Source organism: Podarcis filfolensis, assembly GCF_964270895.1.
Source record: "Podarcis filfolensis genome assembly, chromosome: 7".
In the NCBI taxonomy this organism is placed as follows: Eukaryota; Metazoa; Chordata; class Lepidosauria; order Squamata; family Lacertidae; genus Podarcis; species Podarcis filfolensis.
Genome location: NC_139603.1, coordinates 51,038,574 through 51,063,988, shown reverse-complemented (window position 1 = coordinate 51,063,988; position 25,415 = coordinate 51,038,574). Strand labels below are relative to the sequence as shown.

Here is a 25,415-nt window from a genome sequence, read left to right as displayed (position 1 = left end):
CCTGCTATGGCCCAACGAGTTTGCACTATGTGGGATGCTAGGATTCTCTCCTTTTCCCTTTTCCCTCTTTCCAATTTCCTGTCTATGATCAACCCTGGTTCTGTTTCATAACCATAATGCTATAAGGTTCAGGGCTAGCTTTCTGCATTAATTCACTGCTGGAAACAATGGCTGGAGTTTTACTCAGAATTAGGGCTGGGTGATGTTAGGTTTTCAACATCGCCATGTATCACCAGCCAAACATTGTGGTTTGGTGATAAACCGTGGTGATGAAAGAAGCTGCATTGGCCCTAGCTGACAAGGTGCAGGATGAAACTGCCTTACCTCTCACCGCAGCAGCTGAGGCGCTTATCAATATATCACCCAGGACTACTCAGAATAGATCCATTTAAAGTAACAAGTTAGTCATGTTCATTAATTTCTATGGTTCTACCCTGAGTATGACTAATGTTGAATACAACTCAGTACTTTGTTTTTATTGCAACTGACATTTCACTGGGTTTCCTCATTTGACATAAAAGGGGTGATTCCTGTGCTGTCTCTGTTCTGTAATTCATCAGGATGTACCTACTACACTGAATTGTTTATACATCTGGGGTAATCTATTATTTAAAATATTTATCTGGATGCTTACCTAATTGAAATAACACCCACAGCAGCTAAACTGTTGTATATAGCAGGTACGTAGTTCAGTATGTAGTTCAGTAGGTGATTCAGTATGTAGTTTAGTAAGTGATTATTACACTAAGCTGTAATAACTCCTTTATCATATTTTTACTACCACCAATGGCTGGTTAAAGTTAGTGTGTCTGCAGGTTCACTCATTAATATGCATTTAATCAGAGCCAAGGTATAAATATAAGATACGGCAGGGTTTCTTACTTGTAGAGCAGCTCCTCCAAATACTCTCTTCTGCTTTAAGATCTGTCTTCAGAGGTATTGTGTGTTGCCTTTTTTCATTAGGGCATTTGCTCTTCACAACTTCAATAGAGGATCTCCTTTTTAGAAGTGTGTGAATGACCTATTTATTAGATCCAACTGTTTCTGCAGAGTGTGCTGAATCTTTTTTACTATTATTTATAATTTTGGATGCATTGTTGCAAATCACTACCGGGAAAGTGTTGTTTAAAATAAACAAAATGAAAGAAACAAAAACACTAATGTTCATCACCACATAGGCAAATTATTATTATTATTATTAACAACAACATTTGTATACCACCCTATACCTGCAGGTCTCAGGGTGGTTCACAAGATAAAAATCACAAAATACTAGTAATCTAGTCCTGGACCAGGGTTAGGGAAATGTGTGTTCTTCCAAATGCTGTTGGACTATACCTCCCATAATCCCCGACAATTGGCTCTCTTGGCTGAAGCTGACAAAATTTGGGAGACTCTGGAGGGCCACAAATTTCTCTATCCCTGTCTTAGAGAAGAGTCACCATAGTTTGAATATCTAGCCAAAGTATCATGTTATATATAGTTATATTATTTTCAAATATTTAAAACTAAAGACACAAAAGCTGCTGTGGATATAACTTTTCTAGATTGCATTACACTGCAAAATTTAAACATTACTTTTATTTGTATACCTATTATGCCTCCAGACATAAGCACACTTTAGAACTTGCATCCAGCCTTGCTTAAAGCAAGACAAGATTTATTACAGAATGATTTTCATACTGAGTAGATGCTTTTTGCTAGAGTTCAGGCGATGTTCCTCAATAAGAAAAACTTGCTTTGGCATTTCCTGCTCCTGATACTATCCAGACATATCTGAGCCAATAATGTTGAGATGTTTGCAAGAGAATAAATACTGGCAGATGTTCCTTGTTAGGCAGCAATTTACTGTGGATTTTACAGTAAAATGGTGTTTCAAGGCAATGATTTACAGAAATGACTACTGTTGTGTTAGAAAAAATTACATGACTGAAAACCTGAGTTTGTTTCATAAACCCAAAGAGTCACATTCTTACTACTTCTCTTCCAGGCCTCTTAAAAATTACACACCCCCTCCAAGCTGAAGGCAGCCCAAGGAAACTTAGTTACTAAAAGGAAAAATATCAGGTAGCCACACATCCCCCCAAATGGAAGGCATTATTCCTTTTCATTTTGTCTAGTCCCCAGATTCTTTTTGAAGGCAGTCAAATACAATCTGTATTTATTAGTAATTATGATAAAAGCTCATATTTTACCACACAGACTCCATAGTGGATATGAGCAGCAACAACAAAAATGGTAAATGCAGCAAGTATTATTTCCTCTAATCTGCATTGAAATCCAGTTGTTGCTGGATTTGCCAATGGAGCAATAAGCCAATGAAGCAATTCAGATCTTGTGTTGGCTATCTGGCACATTATCAATATGGACTGTTGAAATAAAAGTCAGGTTAAGTGGTAAAGGAAGCACCAGTTTCACTTGCAGTTCTCGAAAAGGCAATGAAAAGTAGGACAGCACTAAGATTGAGATTTGCCATATATCATTTGCTTTTGCTGCTTTATTGACCAGTGTCATCAAAGCACTTCAGAGAAATGTGGTTCTCCAGAGGATAAAAATACAACTGAGAGAGACTGCTTTCATCTCTAACCCAATCAGTCATAATCTCTGCTGATTGGTTTTTTATGTAACTATTTATATGTGTCATGAATGTCCCAAATTCTTTCCCAAAAGGCAACAATTGCAGTAAAATCGGAAGCTTTATTAGAAGCAATATTGCAGGCATTATAGAGCAGCTAGCCAAGTATTAAGGTCAATGTTTCTCCTTGGTGGATAAAGTCTTGGAATATATAGAAAGAAATGTAGCTTCTGGGTCATGTGTCATGTCCACACATAATAGACCAAACTCCATGAAAAGCCCCACGCTTGTGCATGCAAACCAATCACTCCTTCTTTGCTCCTACTCTCGCAAAAGTGGAATTAGCTATCAGGAGGCCTTGGCTTTTCATTACATCTAAACTATGGATAGTGGTTTGTTGCACCCTAAAAAGTAATTATTGCTAGCTGACCTTCAAACATGGCTTGTTGTTTCTATTATTTCTGTTTTTATTGTTGCTTAGAGACACCTCAGTGCAAAAATGCAAGTAATTAATTAATTGCTCAGTACAGGAGGACAGGCATTAAGGGTGGAATGACAAAGTTTTACACTGTTGTTGTTGTTTAGTCGTTTAGTCGTGTCCGACTCTTCGTGACCCCATGGACCAGAGCACACCAGGCACTTCTATCTTCCACTGCCTCCCACAGTTTGGCCAAACTCATGCTGGTAGCTTCGCGAACACTATCCAACCATCACGTCCTCTGTCGTCCCCTTCTCCTTTCCCAACATCAGGGTCTTTTCCAGGGAGTCTTCTCTTCTCATGAGGTGGCCAAAGTAATGGAGCCTCAACTTCACGATCTGTCCTTCCAGTGAGCACTCAGGGCTGATTTCCTTAAGAATGGAGAGGTTTGATCTTCTTGCAGTCCATGGGACTCTCAAGAGTCTCCTCAAACACCATTATTCAAAAGCATAAATTCTTCGGCAATCAGCCTTCTTTATGGTCCAGCTCTCACTTCCATACATCACTACTGGGAAAACCATAGCTTTTACTATACGGACCTTTGTTGGCAAAGTGATGTCTCTACTTTTTAAGATGCTGTTTTACATTACATTCCAAGTAAGTTTTACATTACTTGGAAACAATTTTAAGGCAACAAGTTCTCCTCTCACCAAATAACTGGGAAGAGGGATACATTCTACCAGTGCTTCCCTTGGGCCAATTTCTGTACCCATGAAGTAACAATCATTGGCATTCTCAAACACATCAGGATTTGAGACTGCTTGGTTACCCATGTGCATTGCGTTTCCTAGAGGAAAGACAGGATATTAATGTAATCAACCAATCAATTTGGCAAACTAAATTAACGCTCCTTTGTGATAATGACACTCTCCAGCTTGTTTACACTAATGATTTCTTTGGGATTGACCTTAACAGATAGATATTTTGCATAGAATACGTGGAAAAGCTTCCTTGGAAAAGCAAATTATCACTGCTGTACAAGTCAAGCGACAGTGGAAGAAGCCAAAGCAACACACATTAGTATCACAATTATTAACAGAGATTTATTTGGGTCAAATTTTATGCTTGCATAGATAACAGAAGCTAATTTTCTTTAGTCTTGTCTAACCACTCTACCTCATTAACATATTTTCTGTAAAGAAGAATTTCAATGAGGACAGTAGCATTTATCTAAAGTTCCTTTAATGCTACGTGATTAGGAGAACAGTTTGGCTATTGGCTGATGTATACATTCCATTTTCTAATAAAGATGTCCATTATTTTTATGTTTCTAAGTGAAACAATTGAGCCAACATTTCAACATCTACAAGAAGTGAACAAGAAACAATGCCGTACGCATAGTATCAACACTACCAAATATACCTTTTTTGTAGAAATATGGAATAAAGCACCTTTTAAAAAAACAAAAACAAAAAGTAGGTGTATTCAAAGTGAAGCAACAAATTATCAGAAGCTCTAACTAAAAGGGTTTAAGATGTGATTCTATAGCTGATATTGCAGATCATCCTGATGACTGTTCCTTTTTGCTCTCACTAATTAAGGATTTCCCAAACTTGGGTCTCCAGCTGTTTTGGGGCTACAATTCCCATCATTTATTTATTTATATTTAATTTCTATGCTGCCCTATACCCGAAGGTCTCAGGGCAGTTCTCATAAAATATCAAATACATAAAATCAAAACAAAACGCAACAACCCAATTAAAAAAAAACCCAAAAGAGTCAGCATTTTAAAAAAAGGGTATAGGATGCAGATCAAGTCAGGCAAAGGCATGGTTGAAAAGGAACATTTTTGCCCGGCGCCTAAAGCTGTATAGTGAAGGCGCCAGGCGAACTTCCCTGGGGAGAGCATTCCACAGATGGGGAGTCACTGGAGAGAAGGCCTGTTCTTGTGTTGCCACCCTCCGGACCTGTCATGGAGGAGTCAAACAAAGAAGGGCCTCAGAAGATGATCTCAGGGTCTGGGTAGGTTCATATGGAAAGAGGCGGTCCTTGAGGTATTGTGGTCCTGAGGCATTTAAGGCTTTATAGGTCGAAACCAGCACTTTGAATTGGGCCTGGAAGCTAATTTGTAGCCAGTGCAGTTGGACCAGGATCAGTGTAATATTCCGAAACCATCTTGCTCCGGTGAGCAACCCAGCCACTGAATTCTGCACCAGCTGAAGTTTCCGAATCCCATCATCCCTGACCACTGGTCCTGCTAGCTAGATATTTTGGCTGTTTCTGCCCCATCCCTAGTTTTTCTTCTGAAACTGCTATCCCTTTCTTCTGCAAATAAAAAACTCATGTCAAATGGTTTCATCATCACGAATTATTGGTGCTTAAGTATATCCATTTGCTATATACTGTACATCTTAAATTAAGAAAGACTATACGGAAATGATGCAATAAATTATCAAATTATCTCAAATTGTTTTATGTTTTCATAATACTACATGCTAGATTTATTTTATTTGATCCTCAGAAAGAGTATTATATTCAAGAATTTGGACAAAAACAGAGGGTGCCTTCAGACTGTCATTATTTTGAATTTTAGGTTTGCACAAAGTGGATTAAAACACTCTGTTGCCTTGGCATAACAAATGCACTTTTTTAAAAAATGATTTAAAAAAAAATTGCTGTTTGGAAAGTGACAGGAAAATGTATTGGAAAGTGTGGGATAAATAAATAATGGGAAGATGTGTAAAAAAATCCACAAGCAAATCAGCATGAATGCAAGGTCTCATTGTCATGCAACTGCCTGTAAGCAAATCTAACAAATACTCAATGAAAACTGGACATAGTCTTTTTTAAATCATAGGTTTTTAAATCTTCTGCAAGCAAATCGTGCTGAATGATCAAGAAACAGGTCATCTGAAGGAGCTGGCAGCACTGACATTAGACAAAATATATTCAAATGGTACACCTTCCACTCTTCAAATGCAGCTCAGTCCTGAAGTGGGTTTTCTTAATCTGTTTTGTGGGACTTTGTTTCAAATAAGTAACAACGCACCAATACAACTCCCTAGTCTTACATCTCCACCTCAACCTGTCCAGGCTGATCTTGCTGGGTCTCAAATAAATCATTCACACTTTCCTCCATTCCTTTTGAGGAATGTACCAGATTCTCAGCAAGGAGCAGCTAGTGTTTAAGCTGTGCTTCAAAACATATTCATGAATAGCGATCACTAGAATAATATATTATTGTGAAATTAACTTCATGTTATTTTCCAATGATTCTGGCTTGATTGCATGTGTAAAGTTGCATTATAAAGAGCATATTGTTTAACGCATGCAATAGAATCATACATCCTCTCAATCAGCCAGTGGATCAGGCCCTGAGCAGGACCTGTTTCTGCTGGTAGGAAGCCTGGACCCAACTTAAGCACACTTACTTTGAATAATATTAATACTGTAAAATTAAACTCATTTCCTCTGTCACCTGTAAGGAAACAAGAAGTACCTTTGGTAACTGAGAGATCATGGGAAGGAGCCACGGAGGGGGTTAAAATGGGGAGAACAATTTCAAGTAGGTATTTCCTCTTGGGGTGAAACAGCACTGAGCTTTCCTCCCAGTTCTTAATTACCTGTAAAAGTTCTAATAAAATGTCAGCATTGAACTGGAGCCGTAGGGTTGACTTTCCCACATGGAACAATTATTGTTGCACCTTATTTAATTCAGCATTAATGGACAGAGAAAGGATGCAAGCCCCAAAGCCTCCTTCAGATAGTAACCAGGAAGTTCCTTCTGAACTTGATTAGGCCCTTCATAGAACACATGACCTGCTTTGTGTAAATTTTTCTGGAAGCTTCACCAGATGTTGATGTGAATGGTTAAAATCCAAAATCAAGGCCATCTTGGAGAAGGTCATTAAAACAGTGATATATTGTATTGGCTTTAATTTATAATTGAGGGTTTAAAATATAACACTCTAGTGTGAGCATGCGCTAAAGATTTTCTTCTGCTACAGAGGCACCTTGTATTCTCAGAAGGCCCAATACACATGCAAGGCTTTCATATGTTCAAGACTTGGCCCAGCTGCTACCCTCTTATGGACTGTCCCAACACATTTTCCTGCTGTGTGCACCTGCAGTTCTGGAAATGCATTAGGCCTTCTTCTGTGGAGCTTTGGACTGCATTCCATCTCTCAGTCTGTGTTTCTTAATATGTTCACAGTAGATTCAGGAGCAATTTATTTTTATTGCCGTTTGCTTTGTTTCAAAATGTGATGCAAAGAAAGACATGTACATGGATTAAATAGCCTTTTACTTTAAAAGTACTTGGCTTTAACCCAACTCAAAGTACCTGAATGAAACCGGTTTATCTGTTAGAAAATAGAACACATATAGCCTCATGAAAGTCTATTGAGCTAGGCACCTTGTAACATATACTTTTTTTATTAAATATGTAAAAAGATAACGCAAGTCAAGTTATTCACATATTCAGAGACCAAAAAAAGTCTACTCTATCATGCGACAATTGGTGGGTAACGTAAAATGATTGATACATCTGAATAAGACTTTTTGCATCTATTAAGTCCTTACTTATCTATTTATAATTAACAATACATATGTTTACATTCCTTTCAGTTTACATTTAATATATAACCAAAGCTTTATGGTGTGCTATTTAGTAAAAGTAATTACAAATGCATATTAAAACCATAACGGAATAACAGGGTTACTCACCACGGTGGGGGTTGTCCTCTTTCCCTTTCCAGAGTCTCTCACTCCCCTCAGCACAACTGAGCAGATCAGGCTCCTATATATATTTGTGTACATTATAAATGACTATCCTCCTGCCTCCTAGGCCAGCCACTTTCTGTCTCCTAACAAAAAAGTGGCAGAGTGAAACTGCCCCACAGGTCGATTATACAAAAACAACAGAAGAAAATCAGACACAGTCCACCCCCCCTCCCTTTCACACACACATACACACATAGAAGCTAAGTGACAGGACTAGGGGGCAAAGAGGCTTTGATGGGAACTCTCAGGGAACAAAGAAACCCAGAAAAGCCCAGAAAGCACTTCAAAAGGAAGTGATCTGAAAATTTGCTCAAGAGGAAAAATGAAACGGATACAACTGCATTTGTGACAATGACTGGGTGCTTAAAGGCTGGTTCAGGAAACTTGGAACTGCCCAATCTTCCCTTTGATCACAATGGGCATTTTGGAAACAGCAAAACTAGAATCTTGGGAGACAGCAAGAGTAGAAGTAATAATACAATTGTGGGCACTGTAAAACAGAATATGCATTTTTTCCCCTATTCTGCATCATGATAGCATATTACATCCTTCTGAAAGTAACTGTTCTTTTATTGTTTTATGTATAAAGCCTTTAAGTGAAACCAAATCACTTTGAACAATTAAGAAAGGGTAGGGTTAAAAGGGGGGGCACATTGATTTTCATGGTGATAAAGTTGAAAGGGATGGGGGGCCAAGCTGTGTAAATATTTCCAATATGAAGAGATTGATTACAGCTCTGTTGAGCCAAAGGGGTTAAGCTAAGGAGATGCAAACATTTCTTCGAATGTTTAACCGTATTATACATGCTGCCTGAGCTGAATGACTACATATGAGCCACTTTACTGCAAAAAAGGAGCAATTTAAAGATGCGAGAGCTTCTTGCTTGAATCAATGAAAAGGTAAAGATAAAGGTAAATGAACCCTGGATGGTTAAGTCCAGTCAAAGGCGACTATGGGGTGCGGCGCTCATCTTCTGGAGTTCAAAAGGCTACATGGACACCTTCAATATTTGTAGCCTGCAGGTTGATATTCCATTAGATTTCTGTTGCTGTACTTGCCTAGCCAAATAACCAGTCAAATATCAAACTGAGGATGAGGAATGAAGTAGCAAGGGAAAAACCCCCCCACAAATAAATAAAAACAAATAAACCTACAACTGGACTAAGAAAATGTGCAATTTAAGTTTAGGAAATAAGGAATGTTTTAATACATGGTTTGCTATTTTTCTACTACAAAATGTCACCATCTAACTGCAAGATAAATAAAGGTAATATTAAAACCTGTGGCAATGAAACAATTCTGTAAAGTAACACTTTGTTCCTGCATTCTGCCAATGCTTTCAGGAGTTGCAGACCACAGAACCATTCCTGTTTTGCGTCTCGGGGTAATGTATCTTTACTTCCCAGGCTAAGCCTGAAAAGTGGCACTAGCATCTGTATGGAAAAGAGGTGCTCAATGAACAATACATTTCAAAGAAGACTATAAAGACTTCAGAGGAAAAACCATGTACGATTGTGCTGGTAAATGTTTTGGCATGTCCAATCCTACAATTAAAAAAAATATTTCCCCCCAATTTCATGTACACACAAGTAAGAGGAAAGTGGTTGATTCACATAATTGCCATTTCCAACAGTGGAAGTTTGTAGCCAAGTGAAATCTGCAGGTGCAGCTACAGTGGTGAAAGTTTCACGAATGCTTGAACCAACAAGACACTGAATATGGAATTGGGGGGAAAGAACATTTACAGTAGCAAGGAAAGTGTCACAGAGCTCTCAGTGTAAGAATTAGGCAGGCATGTATGCATATTCCGAAATAAAACATATACTGTGTAGATTTCTAACATGCTTTGGTGTACAACATCAGGAGGGTTACAGTTCTGCTTTTTTAAAATAAAAAAAAGGAAAAAGTTGCTCACTTGTGTGTTGTGATAAAAGACGGGGACCAGTATAATTTGAGTGTGGTTTCAATAGTTTCCTCTCCTTTGCACAGTCTGACCAAATTTATGCCCTATTAAAGGCCAAAATTACCACGAAATTGGAGAAATTGAACGGAACAGTACTTTTTGTCATAAGAGATGCCCATATAAATAGTTTTGAACAAATTACAAATGTATCATACTTAAGACAAAAGGAAAAAAATAAATATATATTTTATATATATATATATTTTTAAAAGCTGAACAAATCTCAAGCAGCCAAATATTTGAAGTTGCATTGGTAGAAAATGGGGACAGAGCCCGGAGACCTTCTCAGGTGCATATCCTGAAAGGAGACTTCTGCAAACACATGTTGGCAAAGGATGGGTACAGAATGCAGCTGCTGGCTGACACTCACTATGGTACATTTATGTTAATGGCAGACTGAGAGTGATTGGTTTCAAGTCTGAGGCCACACACGTTCCATTCTTCAGAAGATAAGTTCCCACACAAAATTAAAAAGTAGCAAATGTGCCAGGCTTTTTCAGTATTCTTCCTGCTGCTGGGGCTGTTCATGAACCTGGTCCTCAGCTTCATGTTCATCTGTGTGGCTCTCCTGTGTGTTTAACATAGGGGAAAAAATTACAACCATTGAATGAGTGTGTGTGAAACCTTAGCCAAGTCAACAAGATACTGAAAATACCAAAATGAGATTTACCACCCCGCCTTGTCTGCTAAAAATGGTGGATATTAATGTATATTTAAATGAACCAAAGGATTATTAAAACCAGAAAATATCAGCACCATTCAATTATTGATTTAATGCAGACCCCAGGACTATGTATGGGAAAGAAGATAATTTCTAAAGTTTCAATAGCCTTTAAAATCCAAATATGTAGCTGTGGAGAAGGTTACAGTGCTGAGGCACAGTGGCTGAACAAGAAATCTACACCTTTATTTCATTAAATGCAAGTTAATGTGTTGCCCTTTATAAAACACCAACATTCAAATCCTACCTGCCCCACACCTTGAATGGGCTTTGTTGCAAACTCAAATAACAAATCTGATTGCTCATATGGCACCCCCCTACTGGTTGCACTATCTGAGAAAGGCCAGATCACACAACCATCAAAAAAGATGATCAGCTTCTTTTTTTAAATAGCACTACAGGAACAGCCCAGAGGGGTAACAAACAACTTCATATAGATGGAGATGTTGTGGATTAAACCAGATCCTTCTGCATGCAAAGATTGTGCTCATTCATTATGCAATAACCTTTTCTCCAATCCAGATAGATGAAACAGAAGTGTGTTTTTAAAAAGAAAAAATAATTGATAATGTTTTTTCATTGAAGTGGTACATCTGCAGAATATGAATAGGGATGAGATGCTATTTAAACAACTGCCACCACCAACACATACACACAATGGACCACTTTCATTTAAGTGAATGCATTTTTCCAAATTGGCAGCACTTGTTTTTGAAGCTTAAGAGAACTGAGGGTTGTATACAGAGACAAAATTATATCCTTGTAAAAGATTTAAAGCACTTTATCCAACGAAAAATCCACTTCCTGCTTGTGGCATTTCAGACCATTTGCATTTGGATATTTAGCTCAAAGACTGGCATGCTTGCAACTAGGAGAAGAATATGCAAAGTTAAAGAACACCTTTGTACTGCCCCTCACTAGGGTAAAGATAGTTCAGGCATAGGCAAACTTGGCCCTCCAGATGTTTTGGGACTACAATTCCCATCATCCATGACCACTGTCCTGTTAGCTAGGGATGGTGGGAGTTGTAGTCCCAAAACATCTGGAGGGCTGAGTTTGCCTATGCCTGAGATAGTTTTACACAGGTTTCAATAAAGAAGAACCTGGGTTGTGGTGCACATGGGTGAACCTTGCTCTGGAACTCAAGTAAAACACAAGTAGTAATATTACAGGATGCACATAGCCGGATTTAGATTTGATGAGGCCCTAAGCTACTGAAGGTAATGGGGCCCTTTATATGTCCAGCTGTCCTTTGTCAACAACAAATTGTCGCTGTGTCTTGTGTTGAATAAATGCTATATGGTAATTTATGGACCTAATAGGTATCTAAAGCCATTTGCACACAACAAATGTGCAAATAACAATTTGTGGGGCCCATCATTGTGGGGCCCACAACACAAAACACTATTGCTGTATGTAGGTTTTATTTTATTTGTTTTTTATCTTATATTTTGGAAATGTACATCCAGTTTTTTTCCCTTTAAAATTTTTTAGGGCCCCCAAGAGAGTGGGGCCCTAAGCTATAGCTTGTTTAGCTGATACGTACCGTAATTTTCGCTCCATAACACACAGTTTTTTCCTCCTAGAAAGTAAGGGGAAATGTCTGTGCGTGTTATGGAGCGAATGCCTATGGATGGCAGGGGAATCTGCTGCAGTTGTGAGCAGTCCGTGGCTCGCTTTGAAACTGCAAAGCGGGTGTAAGCGGCTCCTGTCAGCGAGCCGAGCCGGGGAGGAGGGAGAGAAGCAGAGCGGGTTTGGCTGCTTTAAAACAACCCCGTGCTCTATGTCCCTCTCTCCTCCCCACTGAGCTGCTAAGTAGCAGCAAAGCTTTTCAGCCAGCCTAGCCAGGAGGAGGGAGAGAAGCAGAGCGGGGTTGGCTGCTTTAAAACAACCCCATGCTCTCTGTCCCTGCCTGCAGTTTTTTGCTGTCTGATTTTGGATTAGCCACTGTAGGGGCTGTGTGTGTGTGTGCTTGAGCTATCGTTCTCCTCCTCCTGCTTCCCGTTCACTCTCCCAGCGCCCCTGCGCTCTCCCTCCGACTTTAGGATTGACACTCTGTGTGTGTGAGAGGGCTCCTTCTCCTTCTCTTGCTTCCGTTCACTCTCCCAGCGCCCCTGCGCTCTCCTGCGACTTTAGGATTGATACTATGTGTGTCTGTGTGTGAGGGATTGTTCTCCTTCTCTTGCTTCCCGTTCACACCCCCAGCGCCCCTGCGACTTTAGGGCGACTTTAGCATGGATCCACATGGATCCTCAGGATTTTTGCATTGGGCTACCCCAAACTCACTGTCAGATCACATGTCTGTGGCCACAGCATGAACCACAAAAATCATACATCCACTGTTTCGTTTAGAATATTTTTTTCTTGTTTTCCTCCTCTAAAAACTACGTGCGTGTTATGGTCTGGTGCGTGTTATAGAGCGAAAAATACGGTAAGTCTGGCACTGGATGCACCATTCCTCTGCCAATACACATGCAGAAGGCTCCTAGGTCTGGGCACAGCTCTCTTATCCCAATCAGATCTTCCCTTCCATCCAGCTTCCACTCAACGCAAGCTGTTATGGATATGAAAGGAACTCACAGAAGACCAACAGGACAAATGGAGGCCTGTACACAGGCAGGAAGATTTGCTGGGTGAGGCAGAAACACAGAGCTCTGCTGAATCTATAGAAAGTCTTCACACATGGGTGCTGTGCCCTTTTGTGTACTAGACATCTAACCATCTATCTGTTAATCACATTTACATTATACTCGCTAGCCAAAAGAGGCTTCGAGAACTGCTCTGTCTCAAGCTGCACCTGTACATTTTCATGACTTGTGAATGCAATCTGCTTATCATCTCCAGACATGGTCACACACGCAGTTAAGAGCAGGAGGTAGACTGCACGGAAAGAGGGACACGGCAAAATGCTGCTTTACTTGCTTAACATAGCTAAACGAAGCTGTCTTCTTTAACTAGATGTGCTACTGTTTTAAGGATCATCGGAATCAATGAATCCACTTCCACAGCAGATTGAAGGAATTAAGGTATAAAGCAGAAGCTTACAGTTAAAGTGTTTGGAATATACCCAGAATGTTCCTGGAAAGGAGTCATCTCTGTAATAGTAGCACAAGATGTTGACACCTCTCCAGTATTTTCCTGGTCACTTTACTGCTAATTATTCTGGAACATACTTGTGCTTGCTGAAGGATGGATAAACTGCTGCACTGCACAGGTATGAACACACTCAGTTATCGATTTCCATGAACACGGTACCCCTCTGATGACATGTATAAGTCCAGAGTATATCTAGTGACTCATGAGTACTTCCCCGCCCCATACAAGGCTTACCCAGCGATGGCAGGCAGGCACATAAAAAGTGGACAGGGAAATGCGGCAGTCGACTCATGAGTGGCTCACATTTCTACATTCCTCATGTAATGAAAAATGCAAGTGATTGCCTTGGACTTACGTGTTCTTCTGAAGCATACAGAACTTCCATTAGCCGCTGGACAAGGTCATTATTTTCCTGCCCATGTTCTTGACAGAGAAGCTCGATCTCCCTTAGCTTTCCAAAATAGAAATCCCTTTCCTTCTCCACACCTTCAAGTGCAAGTTTTAATGAATGTACCTGCAAAAACACAGCAGTTCTTAACACTGGATATGCTGCATTTGTCAGTCTGCATAATTGTTAGGGACACTGCATACCTACATACCATAAACACAAATAGAATTGAATTTATTCTCTTACACTCTGAAAAACAAGTGTCTATCTCCCAATTAATCACCTGTACCCTCAAGAACCATTTAAGACAGTGTTTAAGCTAGTGCTAAATGCACTTGTAAGTATTTCTTTTCACAACTGATATTCCAGGCAAGGAAATATGAACTTCTAGAGGGTCAACTTGGACATAAATGTGAGTAAGGAAGGAAAGAAGCAAGACATATTGTTTCCCTTTTCTCATTAAGGCATTTTTCTGTGACAGCTGGGCTAGAGCTGGACAATGTTGCTGCACTTGCCAAGTTTGATGCTATTAGAACTCATTTAGCAGCACAAAGCTATCAGGAAAGGCACACTGTCATCACCTTGTTTGGAAACCTAGAAAATCTCACTAAAACACTCAGGCAAATGGTAGCTTCCCATTTGGTGGCCTAAGCACGTTACCTGTTCGCTGAGCTGTATGACTTGTGTCTCCAAATCTTTATCAGATTTGGATGCTGAGCTGCTTGGTGGTGTCTTTTTTGCTGATGATGGACGAGACGGTGTAGAGCCTGGTTTTGAAGCAGGACTGGATTTGGCAGCACCTGGGGAAAATAAAAACACATTAAGATGTTTTGGAAATGGTACTTGTGGCCTTCACTGCAGAATTGATTTTCATTCAATGTTTACCATTTCAAATGGAAAATGTTTAATGTACTTGACAGAATTGCCCAAATTGTTCAAAGTGGTATGTTTTCTAGCAGCCATCAAACATTCAGTTTATTTAACTTTATAATTGAGAAAACAATGTAATTCCTTCATGTATGTTTTGAATATGTACATATGATTCAGCAGACCAACACAATGCTGCACAATTGAAAACAATTGAGAAAAAACCCGAAAAAACCTTCCTGGTACATTTACATTGGGTGCCTCTTAAACACAAACCTTTTCTTTAATCTTAGAATTTTGATTTTAAAAGAAAGAAAGAAAGAAAGAAAGAAAGAAAGAAAGAAAGAAAGAAAGAAAGATTTGGGCCATCTCTGTGATGGGCTCAATGCAGTTCACACATGCAAGTTTTCTGCAGTATCCACAAGATGTCATCCTCATAAAAATATTTCCCCATATGAGCCTGTATTTACTATTTATGTGGGTTTTAAATGATAATAGTAATACTGGCTCTTCTGCACAAATGGCAAACCTGTGTTAGCGTTTGGCTTACTGTATTTTCTGAACCAAGTCTCATGGTTAAACTCTTTCCTCACTTACAATAAATGGTAGCCAAGGTTAGTTCTTACCAGTCTGTTTTTCACATATGGCAAACACCTACCTCCTTATTACACCTGTCAATAAAACCATTTCCTCAAAATATTATTTGACCTGTATGTCAGATCATTAGCCACTTCCAACTTTTGACTCATTCAGATGCATGAACCTTTCCTTATAATTTTGTTCACATCACAAATGATGTTCCCAACAGTTCCACACTCTTTTCGTAAGCAGCAATTTATTTTTTGCCCTAAAGCGATACATAAACTGGATATAACAAGTTTCAAGCATACTACAAAACTCACTGTCATTATATTATTACATGTCCTAAAAGCATAATTACTTCACTTTCATTAAGATTAAAGAGATTTTCCCCTGCAGCATCTATTTTTTCTTGCTGCAAAAACAAATTATTAGAGTAATAATAAAAATCCCAAATAGAACTCATTCATGTTGCCTGAATTCCTATGGCTTCATACCTTCTATAGATCAGACTGCCCAGATATATATATCTTATTTGGAGAGATTTCCAATAATTGATTTAAGCATGGCTTTTGCCAAAATTTGAGTAGAACGCTAATTTAAAAATTAGTATTACTTTAGTTTAACCAATGGCAAAAGCTGTTTTGCACATAATGGTAAGACAAACTATGGCTTAATGTGAATGTATGAGCTCCCAGAGAAGACACTGCTACTGTGGAGCCTCTTCACCATGTCTTCCTGCTGCTGTGCTGCTCTGAACTAAGCCATGGTTTGGGCTTAGCGTGTTATCCAAACCCGGGCTCATGGTTTGTCTTGCTCCAGGACAAACTATGAGCTATAATCTAGGTTTCTTCTTGGGCTGACAGCTCATGGTTTGCCTAGAGCAAGAAAAACCATGGCTTAGTTCATGGCAGTGCAAAAGCAGAATGAGAACCAGGGGAAATCAGCAGCCATTATTTCACCTCAAGGAGCATTCATGCTTAGACATTCATGCTAAGTCATGGTTGGGCTTAATGTGAAGTGCAACATACAGGGTGATCCCACTCTTCTGCCTTGCATAATTACAGTCACAAGAGCTTGAATGCCTGAACTTTGCTTGTTATCTGCGGTCTGTACAGTCCATTGTAAGCGCTATGTGGATTAAGCATGCCATTAACACAGTTTTAAATTGCATACCATATGCAATATTATGTCAAAAGAAAGGACCAGATTTTCTCCTGAATCTTGATGATCTTTCTTTGGCTAAACTGTTTTGTTCTGTGTTATTGAATACCATGCTGGAGTCCTAAAGCTACTATATAATTAATGTATTCCCAATTAGTACATAAAAAAAAATATATCCCCTCCATATATTCAGCACTTTTCCTTAGATGTTAATGAAGGAATGTATAAATGTCACTTCAGGCTAAACACACACACACACACACACACACACACACACACACACACACACACACACTGTTGACTCCATTAAGAATGCCAAACTGCAAGGGAACTGTAGTAAGAAATGTGAAAAGTTCTAGTAAAATCTAATTAAGGAACCAAAGGAGGTGATAGCCATTAAAGCAACTGGCCTAAGGGTCAATGTTTCAAGCAGCAAAATATAAAATATATCTAGGAATGTTTGCTCTTACTTAACTTATTTGAATACTAACAATGGGATAGAAATGGGATTCTTAAGTTTGTTAAGTAAGTGCAAATGCTGAGGGATATCAGACTTATCCACACATATCTAACGGCAGAATCGTGAGTATTCAGATGAAAACTATTGTTTTAAAATTGCACTCCAATAAATATTAATAGATCTGTCTACACAAAAATAAACAAAGTTGCAACCAGGAATCCTGATCGGGTGCAAACACCCCACAACAATAAATGCAAATGCTAGAATGAGACAAACTATATTGCTTATAAACAAAACTAGGATGACTAGCAGAGCAAAGGGCATCCCTACAAGCAAAGAGTACATGAACAAAATGCTCTATGCATAGGCGCTCAGAGGAACCACGCATATTGTACTCATAATCCTTTGTTATGTTTTATATTTAGCTGGTCTTATGTGCTGGTACATTGGAGGAGCTTTGTTGTTGCTTGGTTTGTGATGTCATGCACTTTTGTGCTGTCTGACATGGTTGTTTTTGTGCTGATAGTCAATGCCACATATACCAATCTCTCAATATATTTCCACCTTCAGATAAGAACATAAACCAATGTTTTTCTTATGAAAGGAATGCTAGACACCCACGATCGCTGCTAGCCTCCCATAGTTAGATAGATACATTTGCAAATCAAAGTGGGGTCTGTTAAAGGCTCCAGCAATTAGATAGGTTGCTCTGGCAGGACTACGGTACTTACTAATATTCAGTCACTTTCCTCTTTTTAGCCATCACACACCTCTGGGCAATTCTTATGTAAAACTTTAACCCCCCCCCCGCAAGAAAACAGCATAGAATTTGCATTGTTCACTATTTATATAACCATGAATTTAGTGCTGTTTTGGTGCTGAATTAGGATTTGTTGGTGTAAACTTATACCTGACTTTCACAAAACCATAGTTTTTAATCTCCAATAGTTTTCATCTTGTACCTCTGCAAAGTTTATGGAAATTATTAGGGGGGAAACAAAAACAGTTTAATCTTATTTACAAGGGCACTAAGCTGATGCAAGACATGGGCTCTTTTAAAAAGCTTGAGGTTTATATTTTCATCAGGATCGGTAGTAGGGCCCACACTCTGTATGCGGAAGGTGTGGGCTCAATCCCTGGCATCTCCAGCTTAAAAATGAAGAGACAACAAAATGATCAGGGGGTGGGAGCAACTTCCCTACAAGGAAAGAGTTCTGCATAGGGGGCTTTTTATTTTTAGAAAAGGAAATTTAAGAGGATGCATGACAGAGGTCTCTAAAATGATGCCTTTCTTCCTCTGCCATCATACTATACCCTCAGGGTCATCAAAAGAAAATGATCAGTGGGAGAATGAAGACAGACAAAAGGAAATAATTCCGCAACAGATGGAACTCACTGCCACAAGATACAGTAATGTCCACTAGCTCCCATCAGAGAGGATTAGACTCTTGGAAGGCAAAGTCATTACTGGAGTCTAATCAGGAAGGCCACACGGAAGCTCAAGATTCAGAGGCACTCTGACACTCCATACCAGTGGCAAGAAACTGTGGGAAGGGTCTATTGCCCTCAGGCCCTGCCTGAGCGTTTTCCAGAGGCGTCTAGGTGGCGACTGTAGGAAACAGAATGCTGGACTAGATGGAGCTTTTGGTGTGATCCATCACTTATGTTCTTACAATGAAATAGTTTGAGCCATATAATTCCCTATGCAGTTCAAAGCAAACTGAGGGCATCCTTATTATTTTGTGGCCCAAAACAGATTTATTTGTTTGAACCATTTATAAACAGCTTAACTACAGGAAGAGGGCCTTCTTGGTAGTCACGCCCTCCCTTCATACGTCAAGGGAATAAATAACTATCTGACTTTTAGAAGACATCTGAGGCAGCCCTGTATCAGGATGTTTTTAATGTTTGATGTTTTTGTATGTTTTGATATATGCTTTGAGCCACCCAGAGTGGCTGGGGAAACCCAGCCAAATGGATGGGGAATAATAATAATAATAATAATAATAATAATAATAATAATAATAATAATAATATAATACACTCATTTCTAAGTGGTGTACTGTTGCATGTTGCATTTTTAATTATGGGTGCTCACATATATGCATCATGATTTTTTGTTATACAACTCCATACAACCAGATCCTGTTTGTAGCTTTAATTCCTTTCTTTTGTGGTGGTGGGGGAACCTTTAGTAATGTTTTGTAGTATATTAAATAATTTCTTGTATTACCATTTTGTCTGAACTCACAACAGTGCAGGCAATCCTGAGAGCAATAACATTATCCAGTAGCATCCACAGGTCACCAACTCTGTAGTAAGTCAACTCTACTTTCCAAGTAAGAGGCAAGACAACATCAGGGTGGTCAAGAGATTAGTCCTAAGGAACTATTTATGCTACAATTTCCAAGCTGCATTATCCCTGACCTGCAATGACTTGCTAGAACAGTTGCCCTCTTAAGGCACAAGAGATTTTCTGCCATTCTTCATTCATTTAAGTGGGTGAAGTTCGTATTTCTCATATTTAGTCTCACAGTTCTATTTTAACAAACACAACATACTTCATATATGAAATAACTTGCTTTTTAAAATGCATTCTATTTCCAGAAAAAAAAGAAAGAAACAGATGCTAGACTCCATGGGGCACCAAAAGTTTCTTATTAAGATACTGATAATAATTCCATCTTGTTATAGTCTTGCTGGGGGGAGGGGTTTACTTTTGAAACCAGTCTGTGGAAAATTGGGAAGCTAAAGTGAAGTTTGTTGAATACACATACAGTAATGCTTTTCAAAGTAAAGTTTGAGGGTCCCCCCCTTATTTTGCCACAACATATTTCTGCCTCGATTACAAATAGCCTGTGTGTGTTTCAAACACGCCTTATCTCTTTAAAATAAATGGCCGTAGTAAGAATAAAAGGACTGAGATTTGGGTAAAAGCCAGGGAAGCATGCTCTGAAATGCATCTTTTATGACTGAGCCATACCACTTTACAAATTTCCTATCAGAAGCAACTATGAGATTAACATTTGTGCATCATGATTGGTTTTAACACCTCACTACTTCTGCTGATAACAATATTAAAGAACTGGAACACCCTCAGGTTTGTTTTTCAAAGTATGTATAGTTTGTCACATGCAACCCTGGTGTTACCCTTGATTAAAATGGGCACTCTTTATTCCTTACTCAAGTGGGATTTGCCTTTACTAACACCGCTATCACGCTGAGCGAAAGGTCACAGCCAAATCAGCTTATATTGTGTGTGCATTGTGCATATATGCAAGAGAATTATCAGACATCCCTGGGGATGTAAATATTCCCAACCAGTACCGCTTGGAAGATAATCATGCAACACTTCAACTCATAATTATTAAAGCAGAACACATATTATAACTCCCAGTCCAGAAAGCCATAGAATACAAGCTCACTTTAAAAAAACCAAAAGCTTAGATCAAATCGTTTGAGGAGGAGGAGCTGCTGTTGCAGCAGCCACCAAGCCCTAGTTAAGAGCAGTATTCCACAAAGGCTCTCTGGGATAAAACTGTCTTTGAAAAGAAAGCATCAAAGGAGCCAGGCCAGGATGGGCCTGTGTGGTGGAGGTGGCTCACCCTCCCAACATATGGGGGGAATGACGACGACACACCAACCAGAGCACCTGATTGGCTTTGTTGGTGCACTTGCGCAGCACCAACCTCACCACTGTTCTGCCCCGCCCTATCCAGGTAAAATGCAACACCCCTGTCAGGAAGAAGGCTCCACCCCACTGAACTGGACTGCTATTGAGCCAGACACACCTCTCTCGGAGGTTGCTCTAAAGCTGTTAACAACTAAATAATGGCAAGGATGGTATTTTTCTGCCTCTTCAAGTGACTGCAGCACAATAACAACTGCCTGGTAGTGTTCTAGTACCCACTCGATTACATGGTTACCAAATGATTAGTCATAACTTCTAATTCAGGGGTAGGCAACCTAAGGCCTGGGGGGCCAGATGTGGCCCAATCACCTTCTCAATCCAGCCCACGGATGGTCCAGGAATCAGTGTGTTTTTACATGAGTAGAATGTGTCCTTTTATTTAAAATGTATCTCTGGGTTATTTGTGGGGCATAGGAATTGGTTCATTTTTTCCCCTTTCAGAATATAGTCTGGCCCCCCACAAGGTCTGAGGGACAGTGGACCAGCCCCCTGCTGAAAACGTTTGCTGACCCCTGTTCTAATTAGTTTAACTAAGGGAAAAGCAATGGAGTACTGCAAGAACTTGCGTGCCACACTAGTGGTCTCCCTCGCATCAAGCTGCCCCCTTCCTTAAGCCAACACACCCCTCATCTCAGCAAGCCAACGCTTGCAGCTAGAACAGAAAGGAAGGACTATGATGTGCTGGAGGCCAAAGGGTCAGTTTAGACACACTGTTTTGCTACACAAAAGCAGAAACAGTTTGAGGCTGCCCGGTAGCAGAGATATCCTTTAGCAGCTGCTCAAAGCAGAAGGGGAACCAAGAGAAAGAGAAAGACAGGGAAGCTGTGGAGGTTCAAAGAGAGCCCCTCTCTTGGGGAGAGAAAGAGCAGAGGACAAGGGGGAGTAGCTCCCTTCCCCTTCCCCAGTCAAAAAAGAAGGCTTTATTTACTATTGCTTGTCCTTGCATGCCCTCTAGTGGTTACTAACAGGAGTACAATAACCCAAAGCCTTATTAATGCCAAGAAGGCTTTTTTATTATTATTACGCAGCCCTTGCCTGGCCCTCTCTCAGAAGAACTGGGGAACCCCTTTCGTTTTTCCTCTTTGTGTTATTAAAAGCTTAAGTGCCCAATGAAAGCCATCCCTGCTGGGAGTTGGGAGTCCAGCATAGCACCACTCATAAGAATGTGCAAGCTTCTGTTTCCACACTCTTGCCCTTTTTTCCATGACCAGAGCTTGCATAAAGCCTTCTGTGCAACAAAGTATGAAGGCAGGCCTTTCCCCCATCTCCCTCACACTGGAACATCCAGTGCCCCAGAAAAGCCGCTCCCAATGGTGGGGGGGATCTTTTGAACATTGTGGAATATGGCATGGGGGAGAATAATGGGAAGGGCAAAGCTGGTGCAAATTGCAGAGGCACCCTCTATCACTCCAATGCATTTACATCGTCTTGTGATGCGGAGCCAGTGGCTTAATAATGTTCCAGTTTCAAGACTGTCTAGAATACGTACATTATAGGTAGTTATCACTCCTATTTATTTCTATTCAGAATACAAATACCCTTCTACAATCAGGCCCAATTAAAGGTCTGAAAAGCAAGAGAGCCAGCCAATCTTTTTTAAAATTATGCAGACAGCATTCAAATGAATGTCTCCACAAAGGAAGATCTATATGCCGAACAACAGGTGACTGAACTCTCCAGAAATGTTTAGTGATCATTACAGCATAAATGTGGAATACTCCCACCCCCGTCAGGGACCGCATGCCAGTGGTGGACAGGAGCCCCAGACAGCGGTTGGTAGGACTACCCCTTTTATCCCCCTTAATTTCTGCCACCCTCTTTCATCTCTGTCTCCCTGTCTCTTTCTCTCTCTCCCTTCCCAGTCTTCTTACCTAGTAGGCTACTTGGGGGAAGGAGAGGTTGCTCCTGCAAAAGATCTCAACTGCTCACTAGTGGAAGACTTCCTTCCTTTGTTATTCCATCACTTCACCTATTCTGGTTTTTCTATTCCTCCTCACCAGCATGAAATGAGCCCTTTGGCAGTCCATTCCTGATTCTGAGAAAGGTAAACAGGCACCCTAACATTAGAGGGATTACTCAAGACATGCACATTCGCCTTTCAGCAGGTACTGATATATGTGGCTCACTTACTTAAATCATAACCAAACCAAAACAACTTTCTGCCTGTGGTTCCTGAGTGACACATTTGACCTGTATAAAAGTATTGCTTTGGACTCACATAATTTGCTGTTTTACCCATTGTTGCCACTGTATCACCAATACAAATAAGAGACAAAAAAATAACCACTAAATGGAATCCCCACATCCCAACTAGCAATCATCTATCTATCTATCTACCTACAGTATATCATCTAAACATATTTTAAATAAACATATATTGATATATTTTCTATTACTGAGCCAGCACTTAGGATGTGGAAGCTTTCCAATCACCATAAAACTAGATTATGCTAGCAGTTTCCTGTAAGGATAAACGTGAATAAGAAATAAGAGGAGCCACTCGTCCTATTTCTTAACACCTCCTATACCTATCAGCAGGAACGCTAGCTAGAAATTTGCTCTCCTTTAAGTACAAAAGGACTCCAAGGGATTTATTACCTACAATTTAGTACTCTAGTGAATCATAGCACAGCTTTTTAAAAGGAATGGAAAAAGAAAGGCCAAAAGATTTATATCATATAAAGCATATTAGCATTTAAAATCCTTCACTTGGGAGCTTCATTGCGGATATTCTGTCCTTTTTGCAAAATAAATTGCAAGCAATTAATGAGAAAATAAAATAGGCACACTACCATAGTGCTAACTGATCAGTACAGTGCTTTTTACCAATGGAAATAGGTTTTTTTTTTAAAATCAGATTAAAGGTGTGCATGGGGGGAGATAAGGGCTCATATTTTGATGCCAACAATATCACGCGGTTTAGGGGAATGTCTAGGCAAGAGCAAAGCTAAAAATGAAGTATCCCAAAGAGCAGAACTACGAGGCTGGATTTACTATGCTTACCTAAAATAAAATACTATCAGTCCCTTTATACACCATCATAATTGGAATTTCATATATCACTATGGGGCATCATACCCCCCCTTCAGTTTCAAAATATTTATGACACAATGCCCATGGATGACGTGAAGTGCAAAAGAGTCCCCTCTTTACAACTTAAGCTACCCCTCTAATTATACTCTGTATTAAAACAATTGTATTAATGTACCATTATCAAAATCCACCTGCAGAAAAACCAGAAGTTTACAACAATGGTAATACCTGCTGTAGGAGAGTTTGCATGATGAGATTTTTTTGGCAAATTAAAGATCTGTTCACCAGGATCAGGCGGTGGAATAGCATCTTGGCCTTGCCGGGCCTCCACTGGATCATATTCTTTCCCATCATAGTTAGCATCAAAGAATTTCTTAAACCACTGTATGAAATCCAAGTTGTCTTGGAAGCGCCCCTTCACTAATTTCTCCACTGGAATAACCTGCACAAAACAAAGCAAGACACAACAGTGATTTAAAGTGATAACTGAGGCGTTTCAGTGCCAATTCATTTAAGAATTTTAAAACCATACATTGTCTAACAAAACAATATCCAGTGCCATATATCTTATTCCGTTTTGCTGAGTTAGACGGCAGCCTCATCTTAAGATATCCTCAGAGTAATATTACTTTATTGCTTCTGCTGCTACTACTACTTTTTCTTTTGAAATTTGCTAGACAGAGAGAGCATATGTTTTGAAGGGCTGGATAAAAATTGTTCGAATAAATCAATGAAATAAAAATTGAGAAATATAGTGAGCCAGAAAACACATATCTGAAATATGACTATAAGTTATCCTATCAAAACTATGTCATAACATGTTCTATAGTTACCTTATCCACATTCATTCGTTTAAATGATGCTTGTAGAAGTTTGAAGTTATGAATATATTCATGTTCCAGCTTTGCTTGAAATTTTACTTTCTTCAAGCTAATACAGCCTGGGAACAACATATCCATGAACTGGCAGTAAGCTGCACCTGAAACAAGAACAAGAAAACACAGCATATTAATCACAATGCAAGTCATTAATCACAATGCAAATCACAATGCAAGTCACATTTGTTCACAGAAGACAAAGTAACCGGGCTTACAATGTGCTGCTGAATAATAATAATAATAATAATTTATTATTTATACCACGCCCATCTGGCTGGGCCTCCCCAGCCACTCTGGGCGGCTTCCATAGAAACCAAAAATACCGTAAAATATCACACGTTAAAAACTTCCCTGAACAGGGCTGCCTTAAGATGTCTTCTGAATGTCAGGTAGTTGTTTATCGCTTTGACATCTGCTGGAAGGGCGTTCCACAGGGCGGGCGCCACTACCGAGAAGGCCCTCTGCCTGGTTCCCTGTAGCTTTGCTTCTCGCAATGAGGGAACCGCCAGAAGGCCCTCGGCACTGGACCTCAGCGTCCGGGCAGAATGATGGGGGTGGAGATGCTCCTTCAGGTATACTGGACCGAGGCCGTTTAGGGCTTTAAAGGTCAGCACCAACACTTTGAATTGTGCTCGGAAACGTACTGGGAGCCAATGTAGGTCTTTCAAGACCAGTGTTATATGGTCTCGGCGGCCGCCCCCAGTCACCAGTCTAGCTGCCACATTCTGGATTAGTTGTAGTTTCCGAGTCACCTTCAAAGGTAGCCCCACATAGAGTGCATTGCAGTAGTCCAAGCGGGA

The 25,415-nt window shown here is 39.8% G+C and overlaps 1 protein-coding gene and 1 long non-coding RNA gene across 6 annotated transcripts in view; one reads left to right on the top strand and one right to left on the bottom strand.

Moving 5' to 3' along the window:
* LOC310766674 overlaps positions 1 to 25,415 on the top strand; it is a 72,514-nt gene that overhangs the window by 7,991 nt on the left and 39,108 nt on the right. The gene's annotated exons all lie outside the window — the stretch shown is intronic.
* MAPRE2 (microtubule associated protein RP/EB family member 2) overlaps positions 8,959 to 25,415 on the bottom strand; it is an 89,044-nt gene continuing 72,587 nt past the window's right edge. For all 4 annotated transcript variants that reach the window (XM_083623086.1, XM_083623087.1, XM_083623085.1 and 1 more), the window contains 5 exons: positions 24,571 to 24,716; positions 23,966 to 24,179; positions 14,604 to 14,743; positions 13,911 to 14,069; positions 8,959 to 10,306 (listed from right to left, as the gene is read on the bottom strand). In XM_083623086.1, coding sequence (XP_083479212.1) covers positions 10,235 to 10,306; positions 13,911 to 14,069; positions 14,604 to 14,743; positions 23,966 to 24,179; positions 24,571 to 24,716 — 731 coding nt within the window. In that variant the 3' untranslated portion in view covers positions 8,959 to 10,234. The remainder of the gene's footprint in view (positions 10,307 to 13,910; positions 14,070 to 14,603; positions 14,744 to 23,965; positions 24,180 to 24,570; positions 24,717 to 25,415) is intronic.